The sequence below is a fragment of the Callospermophilus lateralis genome, unplaced genomic scaffold, assembly GCF_048772815.1.
Source record: "Callospermophilus lateralis isolate mCalLat2 unplaced genomic scaffold, mCalLat2.hap1 Scaffold_120, whole genome shotgun sequence".
Classification (NCBI taxonomy): Eukaryota; Metazoa; Chordata; class Mammalia; order Rodentia; family Sciuridae; genus Callospermophilus; species Callospermophilus lateralis.
The window spans coordinates 1,911,297-1,925,156 of record NW_027512320.1 but is presented as its reverse complement, the minus strand read 5'-3'; the positions used below and the strand labels follow the sequence as shown (position 1 = coordinate 1,925,156).

Here is a 13,860-nt window from a genome sequence, read left to right as displayed (position 1 = left end):
CAAGAGGGGGCAGCCCGTTCCAAGAGTGAAAGTGGAGAGGGGTGGGGGAAGCGGGCACAAATGTACACAAAGGTACACAAGTACAAGCTCAGGGATCAAATTCTTAGAACTGCAAGAAACCCTGGAGACCTGCTCCATTGCTGGTCCCCTGCTCCCCAAATCCGCATCCAGACAAACACCTCTCCATTGGATAATGAAAGGTATGAATGAAAAGAGGATTTTGTACACAAAGGGAAATGTTAGTAGAAAAAAAAATTAAACACATTGTTTTTTTCTTTTTAGCTACAGTACTTTTCAGAACCTTTAAGATAGCTAACATGGAATCATTTTTTTTCCTTTACATCACATAGTAATATTTCCAGAACTTTCCGTTCTATAAAAAGAAAGGAGACCCACAGACTATCCACAAAGTATCCTCAGGATAGAAATATAAAACCTGACTTGCTCAAGGTCATCAAGTGTTTGTAGCAAAGGGCTGACCTAAGAATTGGAAATTGGAGGGGGATGCAGATGGAAGAAGAGCCAATTAGGGAAATAAAAGAATTAAAAATCAGAGGGGAGCTAGGGATACAGCTCAGGAGTGAAGTGCTTGCCTAGCATGCACAAGGTCCCAGGTTCCCTCCCTAGCACGGTGAAAATAGAAGCTTGTTACTTCAAATGAATTTATGATAATGATTCTAATTATAAATAGCATCCAGCTCAGCAGACCTCCACAAAACCTCTCCTGAGATCCCAATGAAGGTATAAAATGAAGTTAGACAGATTTTAAAAGCTAATGCCAAAATTTAACAAGAATGTCCATAATGAACTGGATTGAGGACATTCAATCCTGAAATGTGCATACACCTAGAGTTTGTAGCTCCTCTTATTTGCCTGGTAACAAATAAATGAAGAGCACTAAGAAAGCTTGGAGACCTTCTTAACTACAGGTCCCCTGCATCTCACAAATGAGATGACAGGGGACAGTGATGGGAGCTGAGGCAAACAAGAATGTGTCCCCATCCTCAGGTGCAGCAGCGTCCCCCAGCTAGCTGCTACCATGAGAAAGACAGGGTTACTCCCTTTATAAAAAGAAGCAGCACATCTGGATCTACATGTGGAATCTCCTAGTTTGTCAATAATCTTGATAAATTTCCATTCCTTTACAGGATTTCATTACATTAAATTGGACAATTGTAAAACGAATCTGCAGTGGGAAAAGGCAGGATAGTGGCTGTCCTTAGAATGGGGATAGTAACCAGATGGAGTAGCTTTGGGGGTTCTTGATTTTGTTGCTTATTACCAAATACCAATTTGTTCACTTTGGGAAAATACATCAGACTGCACACTTCTGATTTGTATACTTTTCTCCAAGCATCTGAATAAAATTTTGTCTAAAAGAAACCTACAAACTAGGTTTAGAGATGAAATGGTATGAAGTCTGGGATTTTTTTCAAATTATATCTAAAAGAGAGAAGACATTTCCTTAGAAATGATGGAGGGAATCCTTGAGAAAGCTATCAAATATTACCATGTTGAGAAAAAGTGGTTACTGGAGTAAAATTCTATAAATTCCACAATGTCTCAGAAGGTCCCCCACCCCCACCCCATGGATAAAGAGTTCAACTGAGTGGTACTTGAAGAAGAGAAATGCTTTGTGGAAGGAACGGCATACACAGAGAGGGTCTTGGAGCAAGCAAGAATAGGTGGCCCATAGCAGGGCCAGAAAACGGCAGAAGAGCTATCTATGCTCCTGGTTGAGGGCATGAGTTCAGGGTAGACTGGGCCTGCTTTATGATCCTACCTTCTTGTGCACAGCTGCTAGGGACAGTATAATATAAGGTGTCTCCAACAGACGCAGATGAGGATGCTTAGGGTTTTGAACAATACCATAGGGAAGCAACAGGCCACAAGTGTAAAGTTGGGAGAATTTCAATGTGATCCTGATACAAGGATCCAAGCTTAGATAAAAGCTAATGCCAAGCTTGAATCCTAAGAATCCAAACAGTGTGGAAGCGGCCAGCAATAAAAAGGAACAGGTAAGAGGGAAGGGATAGGGACGGAAGGAAGCTGCAGTAGAAAGGGGTCAAATGCACAGATGCTATAGCAGGAGCAAGGTCTACAGGATGATGCCAAATGACAGGTTGGTGCATGGATGACATGGATGAAGACTGCCACCAACGACGTGGGTATGGAAGCCACAAAGATGGGCTGAGAAGTGAGCATGTGGATTAGAAGAAAATGTAAGTACAGAGACAGAAAAAGAGAAGGAAAATGTAATCTAGAGGAGAAGTTTATATGGAAAAGTCTTTGTCTTTGGGTGGGGAGACAATAGAAGAAATGGCTTGAACTGGCCCAGGAAGAACATTATGTCAAATTTCAGCAACCCACAAAATCTCCAGGTTGTGGAGTTCGAAAGGTTCCTAGAGAAGCCTTCTTTTCTTTGTATTCAAGAGGCAGAGTCACCAATAGCTATAGCTGGATGAACTCAGGCAGCCTATGTGAACTTCCTTCTTTGCAAAATAAGGGAAATCACATGAAAGGATCACTGTTAAGATTAAATGAGAGCGGGCTGGGGATGTGGCTCAGTTGGTAGCTTACTCGCCTAGAGTGTGTGAGGCACTGGGTTCGGTTCTCAGCACCACGTAAATGTGAAATAAAGATACTGTGTCCACCTAAAAACTAAAGAAATAAATATTAAAAAAAAAAAAAGATTAAATGAGAGCCTGGCCCACTTGCTTGCATATGGAAAGCCCCACTAACTGAACCCTGAGTCTTTTAACCCCTATTGCACCTCAAAGTAACTAATAACTTATTCTTACCTCCTTACCTGGAAAGCTCCTGGAAAAGTATCATTAAAAAATCATACTTAAAATTTTGTGTTATATGATCTCGTGCTTCCTCCTTTTCCTAAAATGTTTTTAGATATCAGTAATCTGGCAGGACTAATGATCTGCTTTTTGTTTGTTTGTTTTGTTTTTAACACTCAGTGCTTAAAATGCTTTGAGACTTCTTTGAGCCTGTAAATTTTAATCAACTTCTTGACTCTTTTTACTTCTTTAGCACTTCAAATGCTGTTTTGTATACCACCTGATAAAAGCAAATGCTCAAATGGGATTTTTAGGGAGGTGAAATTACTCTATGTGATACTTTACTAAAGGATACATGTCTTTTTATACATTTGTCCAAATCCATAGCATAAAACACCAACAGGGAACCCCAAAGTCAACTTTCTAACAAATGGACCACTCTGGTGGTAAATGTTGGAAGTAGGGGGAGGCTGGGCATGTGAAGGGGTACTGAACAGATGGGGAATCTTTGTACTTCAGTTTTGCTGTGAGCCTAAAACTGCTCCAAAAAGTAAAGCCTAGTTTTTAAAAAGCAAGTACTAATAAATCCTTGTTAGGTCACTGAAATAAAAATTGGTAAACATCATTTATAAAATTGTATTATGGCTGGGCACAGTGGCACATGCCTGTAAACCAGTGACTCTGGAGGCTGAGGCAGAAGAATCCCAAGTTCAAGGCCAGCCTCAGCCATTTAGACCCTAAGTAACTTAGAGACTCTGTCTCAAAATAAAATTTAAAAAAATTAAAAGGAATGTATTATCCATTGATTATATAAAAGGCTTAAAATAGTCATCAATTGCTTCCTCATTATTTCGGGTCAATGATAAAGCAATGAGCACCTTCCTACCTCTGTGTCACTTTGCTCCACCTCTTCCCACACACCCACTCACCCACTTGGGGCTTCCTCAAAAGCTCTTAGGTGGGAACAGAATGTTTACTTCTTTGTGTATCTGTGTTAACTGGCAGCACTAGCATATGCTAAGTGCCTAGAGACTGGAACAATCAGACAGGAGGGCACCAGGGACCAGCCAAAGAGCACTTCAAGAGGAAGGATTGGGGGCTGGGGAGGGTAGGGGAGAGAAGTGGTGGCTCATCTGGGGGAAGGCACCAGGAGCTATCTATCGGGGAATTGCTATTCTCTGATTGTGTGCTGTGTGACATCTCCCCAGGGAGACTGCACTTTAATGGAAGTATGGAATAAATCTTGCATTTCTTCAACATCTCTTGCAGCAACAAGCAATCCCTTATGTGTGTTTGTTGCCTTGTTCATACCCAACATGTACCTATGCCCCCAAGAAAAAATCCAGAGAAAGGATTTGCTTCATTCAAATCCACAACAAAATTCTCAGTACCACAGAATAAGTCCATCCAGAAAGGAAAAGGCTTTTGAGGGTTGAGGCCCTGGGGCAGCACTAGAAGGTGGTGAGCCTGTCTGTAGCCAGGAATGAGATCCCTTCCTGACCACGCTGCAGATTGTGGGTGCAGAGAAGCTCAGAGGTTGCCCAAGGGGAAGGGGGAGTTGGAGGACCAGCACAGGGCCCCTAAAGGAGGTTGAGCTCAGAGTGTATATGAGGGAGCATTGCAGATCTGGGGAGGGTGCACACAGGCCACTTGGTCTTAGTGCAGGTGAGATTGAGGAATCATTAGAAAGGGGCTTCATACTGTCGTTTGACAGGCTATACTGTGGAAACGAAGCTATTTTCAATTAGTTATCCACCGAGTTTGCTGAATCACCTTCCAGGCACCCAATACAGAAGAGGATGCCCAAATTAAAAGGGAGGGACGTGATGGCTGGAAACTCAAAATATTCACCTCCCCTTTGTCTACTCCAAAAATTAAGGCCCTAAAAAGTCACTGTGCTCTGCTCTTAAAGAACTCACTCAGGCCACCACCCTAAAACCACCACGAATGCAGGGGAGGTTAGCCTGCCTCTGTCCCAATGCTTACAGACACTTCCGCTCTAAAAGGCTGGTAAGTTTTTGCAGAAGGTGTAAAAAGGGCAAAGTGAAGAAAGGATGAGAGCACAAATAGATCAGCTGATAACCCAGGCTCCAAAAGCGAAAGCGCTTCAGAACCCATTTCTGCTCAGAAGAGACGCGAAGCAGCTGGAACAGCCGGGCCCACCCCGGCGGGGGCGGGACGCGCGCGCTCAGCCCGCCCCCTCTCTGGGACTGCATTTGTCCCCGGAGCAGCCACTCCGACCAGTCAGCGCCTGGACGAGTCCCGCCGGCTCCGCCCACCTCCAGCGCCTCGGGCGGCGACCGGCGGCGACTCTAGGGGCGGAGGGGCAGCCCCCACCCGTCCGCCGGACCCACCCCCAACACGGGCCGGCAGGCCATCTGTCTCCGGGGCTCAGCGATCCTCGGACCAGATGCATTGATCCCACACGACACAAGTGCCATGCTGACTGATCCCCGAGGCCCGCCAGCCGCAGAGCCATTTTCTGTCCCCGGCAGCGCCCTGGGCCACCCTTCCAGAATGGGACGTCTACGGGAACGCTCTAAACTGCCAGAAAGAAACGGACACGTGGCAACCTCGGGGACCGGTCTGGGGCCACCTTGGACACTTCTGTCACCAGATCTGAATAAAAGGGTTGGAGGAGGCAGCTCTTTCCTCCTAACCCCCACACCATTCATTAAATCCAAAGCGTGCGTGAAAAATCTGTTTCTTGTCACTTCTCTTCCCAGTGTGTTTTCACTCTGCATTTGCTGCCCCCCCCACCTCCGACCCATCTCATATTGCCCAGAACCATCGTTCAGCATTTTATGGCTTTCTAAGCCAGTGTAACCTTGCTAAGTAGTGGGGGGCAGAGAGTCGGGAGAAAACAGGGATTCGGAGTCCTGTGCTCCAAGTTCCTCACGGACACACAAGGAATCGTTCACCTTCTAGTCAAAGGGGTTTCAAAGTCTGACCTCTTGATGAGAAATAGTCCACCCTAGACGAAAACACCATCAACCTCAGGTTAAACCAGTCTTCTTCTTCTTCTTCTTCTTCTTCTTCTTCTTCTTCTTCTTCTTCCTCCTCCTCCTCCTCCTCCTCCTCCTCCTCCTCCTCCTCCTCCTCCTCCTCCTCCTCCTTCTTCTCCTCCTCCTTCTTCTTCTCCTCCTTCTTCTCCTCCTCCTTCTTCTTCTCCTCCTCCTTCTTCTTCTCCTCCTTCCTCCTCCTTCTTCTTCTCCTCCTTCCTCCTCCTTCTTCTTCTCCTCCTTCCTCCTCCTTCTTCTTCTCCTCCTTCCTCCTCCTTCTTCTTCTCCTCCTTCCTCCTCCTTCTTCTTCTCCTCCTTCCTCCTCCTTCTTCTTCTCCTCCTTCCTCCTCCTTCTTCTTCTCCTCCTTCCTCCTCCTTCTTCTTCTCCTCCTTCCTCCTCCTTCTTCTTCTCCTCCTTCCTCCTCCTTCTTCTTCTCCTCCTTCCTCCTCCTTCTTCTTCTCCTCCTTCCTCCTCCTTCTTCTTCTCCTCCTTCCTCCTCCTTCTTCTTCTCCTCCTTCCTCCTCCTTCTTCTTCTCCTCCTTCCTCCTCCTTCTTCTTCTCCTCCTTCCTCCTCCTCCTTCTTCTCCTCCTTCCTCCTCCTCCTTCTTCTCCTCCTTCCTCCTCCTCCTTCTTCTCCTCCTTCCTCCTCCTTCCTCCTCCTTCCTCCTCCTTCCTCCTCCTTCCTCCTCCTTCCTCCTCCTTCCTCCTCCTTCCTCCTCCTTCTTCTTCTTCTTTCTTCTTCTTCTCCTCCTCCTTCTCCTCCTCCTCCTTCTCCTCCTCCTTCTCCTCCTCCTTCTCCTCCTCCTTCTCCTCCTCCTCCTCCTCCTCCTCCTCCTCCTCCTCCTCCTCCTCCTTCTTCTTCTTCTCACATTTATCATATTTAAAAGAAAAATATTTTATACCCACAACATATGGTGATTATTTTAATATCAATGAAATACAAGCTCCCGACAGTCCTCTTTAACCATATCTATTTCTATAGCTCTGAACTCGTTTTATATTTATTGACGTAGTATTTGTAAATAATTATGATAGTCAATGATATTTCTATTTATGTATACATTGGGCAGTGATCAATTCATGACAGTTAGCACATCCATCACTTTAAATTGTTCTCTTATTTGTGGGTACATTTGATTCCTCTTTTCTAACTCTTTTGAATATATTATGCATTATTAATAATACTCACACTGCTGTGCTACACTAGAACTACACTAGAACTTTGAGAGGCAAAGGATGTGCTGTACAACTTTGTTATTTAAACATGTTCCATCTGTGACAAAATGAAGTAAATTTTTAAAGGACACAGTATTTTTTAGTATTAGTTTTAATACTAATCAAGTCTCAGGAATTAATACACACACAGGAATTAATACTACCCTTATTTATGTTCCAAAAAAATTAAAGATGGATGTTATTAGCATTAGGAAAATTCTAACACATAGCCCTTGGTTGCAATGAAAATTATTTATTATCATGTTACTAAGATGGTAATTGCTCCTTAAATCCTGAACTTTTCTTCAAATATCTTGAAAAGAAAAATCAGAACGAAAACCCCATCATGAACTAACATCAGTTTTATTTGAGGTTAGTTTTATTTTGGCATAGTTTGAGAGGAATATGAGAGTTTTCACAAGGTACTGTTTTAAATATTAAAAAAAAAGTTTCATGGTCTATGTACAATTAGTTTTCAAAGATATCAGTATCTCATTTCTTTTTGGTCATGGTAAATGTTTTCATTTGAGGTAGGCAGCATATTGTTTTCATTACCCTTGAAAATATGCCACATACTTGGGGAATTCATTTTGCTGGGTTTCCTGACTATCTCAGCAGCCAAGGGCTGAAATTTCTCTGATGGTGTGAAATTATCCACTGTTAAATGAGAGGTAGGGCCCTATTTGGAAACTATTCACAGCAAAAGAAATGTTTATTATGTTCTGAGTTTAGGGTGGACATTTTGTATTTCTGTCAATCAACTTAATTTCCATGTTCATACAGTGAGAACAAAAAGTATTTTTTAAAAAAGCTACTGACATAGAAAACAATCTTAGTCTTATATTTTTAATTCTGAAGTATTAAATAAATGGCACCTCCTTAATTTGTAAGAATAGCTGACTTGTAGGTTTGTTGTTTTAAAAATTCCTGGTGCACTTTTTAATTATACATAATTTTAGTAACTAAAAGAGTCAATTTATATAACCAGAAAATTTTATGTGCTATGACATGTTTTAAACCAAAGGGCAAATTAGCATACATTATTGGAAAAAGATTTTGTGACGTGTTGATCTTTCCAAATATTAAAAAATTTTCAAACACAATTAAAACACCAACCTAGAAAAACAGAAGCTGTGACAAGTCACCTTGAAATGTCAAACAATACAACTTTATCTGGGAAAATATCTTTCATAAATATTGATCTATATTAAATTATAACTTTTTAATAACCAGGTCCCATCAAAAAAGCAAAATCTGGTTTAGTCATCATTTAATTCCTAATTGTAACAGTCTATCTTTTTAAGAATGTTTTTTTAAGGTATGTGCTGCAACCTAATTCTTAGAGCCTTATTCAATAATAAATGTATCATTTGGAAGATAATAAGTGTAATTTAACTCATGCATTTCAGCATTTTATTTATCTAAAACAAATAGATTGCTATTAAATATTGACTATTTTATTAACTCAGAGCATCTGGGAAAACACTTATGATTAGGTTAATTTATGTTATATTTTCCCCTCAACTTGTAAAAGATTAATCAACCATTTTATGGTCTAATTTAGGTGCCTAATTAAAAACAGAGTTCAGCACATGCTACACTGTCTTGCTAATAAATCTTGACAGCTTTGTAACATAATGGTTTGTATTTCAAATTGTTGCATATAAATGTAGATCTTTGGTCTTCACCCAGCAGTTTGAAAGTGAGTTTCATTCTTGGTGTAAACTCCAGGAATGAATACGTGCAATTATTTCAAAATGGAATTATCCCCAATAAGATCTTATCTTACATTTCCCTCAGTGAAGACAGGAACAGGCTTGGCCACCAGGTTTTTAGGAAAAAGACTGGGGAAATTCATTTTCTCAATATTCATTAAATTAAAAATATAGGGGATTTTTTTTTAGTGATTACTTTGGGAGAGTTTTCTGCAGTTTCTGGGTTTTGGAATCTCATTATAAAGAAATCTTCTCAAAGTATTAGTTATAATTGTCTCTTGGTTAACAAGTCCAATTTAATTACTTGATTTGGGGACACTATATATTTTTTAAATTGATTCCAAGGAGTTTGGGAACACATCACTTAACCTATGTCCTCTTAGACTTCCCAGCCTTAAAAAGGGCAAGTGGCAGAGCATAAATCTACTCTTCAGGAAGGATACTATATTTTCTTAGCCTCTGTACTTGAGGGATATTTTTGTCATTTTAATGACTCCTTTGATTCTAGCTGTCCTGTGCAGAAAAGTAAAAGTGTCACAGTAGTGTGATTATCTTCAATCTAGTGTATACCAACTTGGGATATTACCAACTAGTTTGTTTTGGAGTTGAAATTCTTTTAAAGTGAATGACAGCCAGTGTGGTGGCGCATGCCTCAGTGGCTCCAGAGGCTGAGGCAGGAGGATCACGAGTTCAAAGCCAGCCTTAGCAACTTAGCAAGGCTAACTTGGTTAACAAGTCCAATTTAATTACTTAATTTGGGGACACTATATATTTTTTAAAATGATTCCAAGGAGTTTGGGAACACATCACTTAACCTATTGTCCTCTTAGACTTCCCAGCCTTAATCCAGTTAGTGAGACCCTGTCTCAAAACTTTAAAAAAAATATAAAAGGGGGCTGGGGATGTGGATCAGTTGTTAAAGGACTCTGGGTTCAGCCTCTGGTACCAAAAAAATAAATAAATAAAGTTAATGGCAAAGTGAGCAATCCCCACTGAGATCACTGGAGGCAGTCAGAAAACTATCAAACTCTTAAAGCAAATGCAGTTTTGAATTCAACATATATAACTGACACCGTGTTTTAGTCACTTAGTGAGGGAGCATGACACAGGACAATATTTGGAGAAGGACTGCCTGGGTGGTATATTAGCTTTGCCACTTTCCAGCTGTGAGAACTTGGGCAAGTTGCTTAACCTCTCTGTGCCTGTGTTTCCTCATCTGTAAAAATGCCTACTTCACAGGACTGTATTGAGGATTAAATTGCTAATCCTGTAAAACTTGAAACAGTGCCTGGCACACTGGGAAACAAGTGCCTGGCACACTGGGAAAAAAACATTTAATGTTACACACACACACACACACACACACAGAGAGATTTGTTTAATGTTGGCCAAATCATAGAAATGTCAGTTTATTTTGTGCAACCAAAAATGGAAAGGGGAGTCAAGATGAGGCACATATCTGTAAAATAAATAATAATCACTGAATATTTGTCTAAGTTAATCCCCAAACTAAGGTCATTAATATTCGTAAAAATCCACCAAAACTTAAGAGGAAAAGGGAAATCTTAAAAATTATATGTGTTTGGCCATCTGAAGTTTAAATCAATATGCTATGTCTAGATGTCAAGGGTGGGTGGTTTCTCCACTTTTGCATTTGTTAGTTCCTCTGAACCACACCCTGCTATTTTCAGACACCATCATATCCATGACGTGAAGGTAAAGGCCAGGGTCACTATATAGCACCCATATATCTGTCATTCTGTGAGGGCCTCATCAGCACTTGCTAAGTTTGAGTTTAATTCAAAAGAGCTGAATGATGAACTGGAAAAGTAAGCCCAGAAGAATCTGAATCGCAGACTAAAACAAACTCGAGTTCAGGCTCAGACAGCACGAATTAGCGCGTGTGATTTTTGCAGGGGTTAGGCGGTGCAGAGACTCCCACTCTCTGGCCAGTGACGGGGTCAGCTCTGCGCTACCACCTCGGTGGTCTCCATCCAACCATGAACCCTCTTCATGTGGCTGATAGTGTCTCATTAGGACAAATGGAAAGAGCTACAATCAAATTCCGAGACGTCATGCAAATCCGTCCAGGCCCTGGGCTACTGGGTTAGGCCACTGGTGGGGCTGTGGATCACCCCATAAAACCCATTAACGACGGCTCAGACAGCCATGACCTGGTTCTCTAACAGATTAGGAGGCTGACCCTTGGACTCAACCATCCAGGCTCATAGACTTTTGTCGTAAGTGCCTTTAAAATGTCTCCCTTTCTCATAGATTCTCATTTTGAGGACTTGTTTAAAACATTTTCGGAATTGCATCTTTCTTTCTGGTTAATTATTATTTATACTCTTTTCCAATTGGCCGCCTGAGCTTACCGACAGCTAAGGTACAATGGAGCTCACGTCTTAGGTGGACCAGGGATTTTTCGAGGAGAGGGAACTCCAGCGAGGGCGAAGGGTGAACCCCAAACATTGGCTCTTACGTATAGCACCCTGGGTCAGGCGTCCTAACGGTGTTGGGTTTAAAGTTAAAACGGTCACCTTCAAAATAACTGTTAAGTCCACATATTTGCTCAGAATATTTTATATTAGTTTAAAATTTGTAATTAATTTGTATTTACAAGTCTAGGGAGGAGACTGCTACCCAAGAGGCGTAGAACACTCCTCCCAGTGTCCTGGTCTCAGAGAGGAAAAAGAAAAAAACACTACCAACACTGGATTGATTCATGAGTGACACTGCCAGGGTTAGACGATAGCCCGCTTCCCTAAGCGCTTTCCAATCGCTGCCACGCTTCCTTGCGACGAAGTCGCCTAGTTAATTTTTCAGGGCACCACGGATCACTGAGTTCTCCGTGAGAAGTTTCTGTAGGTAGTAGCCAGACCCGAGCAAAGAGTAACCTGGACGGCGCGGGGGCGGGATTCTCGACGCTACTAGCCTGCACTATGCGGTCATCCTCTGTCCCTCCCAGCCATGGTGGTCCCATGTTGTCCCCCAACCACCTTCCCAACATGTGCCATGTTTCCCTTCCTCATGGTCTGAGTCGTGGCCGGTGACCCTGGCCCCGTCAAATAACTCACCGATACCAGGCTAGACCCTTGTCATAGCTGCGGTCGAAGAAGTGGGGCTCCGCGCCCACGGCGCGCACGTTGGGATGCACGCGCAAGAACTCCAACAGGGCCCTCGTGCCGCCCTTCTTCACGCCGATGATAATGGCCTGCGGCAGCTGCTTGGTCCCTGACCCACTAAAGAAGCTGGAGATGGAGCTGGGGAAGTCAGGCGTTTCGCCACTCTGCTCTTCTAGGCTTGCGGCGCCCTCCGCCATCTCCTTGCCAGCAGCCAATGCCGTGGCCGGCTGTGCCCGGAAAGGCAACCTGGGGGGCGTCCCATTTGGAGCTGTGGCCAGGGCTGGCGGGGTGTGTGCAGTGCGGGACCCTGAACCCAACAGCAGTAGCCCGGGAGCGGCGGCGCAAGAGCCGGCGCATGAATACAGGAACATGTAGAGCCAGACGCAGAGCATGGCGAAGAGCAGCGCGAGCTTCCTCCTCACCGGTGGCGGGGGCATTGGAGGCTGCGGCAGGAACCGCCCGGGGACATCGAGGCAGGATCGGCCGCCACTCAGGCACTGCCCCATGCGATGCCCGCGGGCGCGGCCAGGGACATGGCTCAGCACATGGCGCAGGTCTGCCCGGAGCAGTTATCACGGTGAGGGTCCCTTGACCCTCTGGAAGCCGGGCGGCTCGGTTTATTGCCCCCGCGTACCCGCGGTTGCCACTCCTGCTGCTGCTGCTGCTGCTGCTGCTGTTGCTGCTGCTCTTCCCCAGGTGGCGGCGGCAGCTGTAGCGGCGGCGGCTCTTGACATGTTGCCCGGGAGGAGCAGCAATTGGAACGGAAAGTCAGAGCAGCGGTACTTGCTGGTAGAAGGGCTGTTATTGCAGTGTCATGACCCGTGCTGGGCCAGAAGAACGCTGCACTCCCGCGCCCTGGTCACTCTGGACGGTGCGCACAGCCGCTCGCTGGGGCTGCCTCTTAGCAGTCCTGAGAACTAATCCTTGAGAGCAGCCCCGGCACTTGCCCTCAGAGGCTGCGGAGGAGAACTGCGCAGGAAGGGAGCTGGGGACTGAGGTGGAGTGGGCGGGACCGGTCTTCGGGAGTGACAGGCCGTTCTACCTACCAGAAACCCGGAACACCATGCAAATGCAGGCGCTTTGCCGAGGGCTAAACAGCCAATCTTCTCTCCGAACGTGGGGGTGTGGAAAGGGTTTGGGGCGGTGGAGAGTGGTTGGGGATTGTTATTGGCTGCAGGACTCAAGGCGCGGTTTTAGAGAGGCGGGGCCGGGGACTGGTGACAGGAGCAGATGGTGGGAAGGATGCTGGAGTGACCAGACACTGAGAGAAGTCCGATTCCACTGAGTGGTGCGCTCCCGCCCTAGCGCGCATTTCCGCACTCGCTCCCCGGAGCCAACCGTGGCTGTAGTTGCCTAGATGTCGGGACGTAAGTCCCTATCCATATGTGTCTTAGGCAGGTTCGGAATGTGGATGTGTTGCAGTCAGGGTTGGAGGAGGGAAAACTGGGAGAGAGAGGCACCAGCTACCCAAACCGCACATCTCACACCAGAGACGCAGAGATAGGGCCCTTCCCGGAGAGGAACAGATTTAGGAAGTTTGAGGGGGAAATTTGTTTAGAAATCGCTGACAACTCCCTCCCTCTGGTCTTTCCCCCTCATTCTTGGCCAGGCGTGATCTCCCCTGGCCTGCCCTGTGAACTGGGATTGGCGTAGTAAACTGTCCTCAAGACAAATCTCCAACCTCCCAAGCTGGTTGGGGAGGGGGAAAGGAGAGAAGGAAAAAAAAAAATAAATAACAGGGAGATAGAGTTTGATTTTCAAAGTTTCCTGGTAGAAACATGTGAGGTTACGTATGGGAGGCTTTATCTGTATATGACTTTGTGGAAAACTTTAAGTTTGAGAAAATATTCTCTCTTCCCTTTTTCCTGAATAAATATTAGAGCCAACATTCACCCCCCCCCCCCCAATTAGGAGACAATGGCTGACATATGGCACTGCTTGTTAGGTGTCATTTTTCGCCACCAACTTTTTTGTTAAATTCAAGCGCCAACTTGGAGCAAATCAGTTGACCAT

At 44.6% G+C, this 13,860-nt stretch overlaps 1 protein-coding gene across 1 annotated transcript in view; it reads right to left on the bottom strand.

Annotated features, from left to right (window-relative positions):
- The window catches only part of LOC143386718 (heparan sulfate glucosamine 3-O-sulfotransferase 3B1-like), a 37,073-nt gene extending 24,720 nt beyond the window's left edge, over positions 1-12,353 (bottom strand). The window contains exon 1 of the mRNA XM_076841604.2: positions 11,800-12,353. Within this exon, the coding sequence (XP_076697719.2) occupies positions 11,800-12,353 (554 nt within the window). The remainder of the gene's footprint in view (positions 1-11,799) is intronic.
- Positions 12,354-13,860: the final 1,507 nt, after the last annotated feature.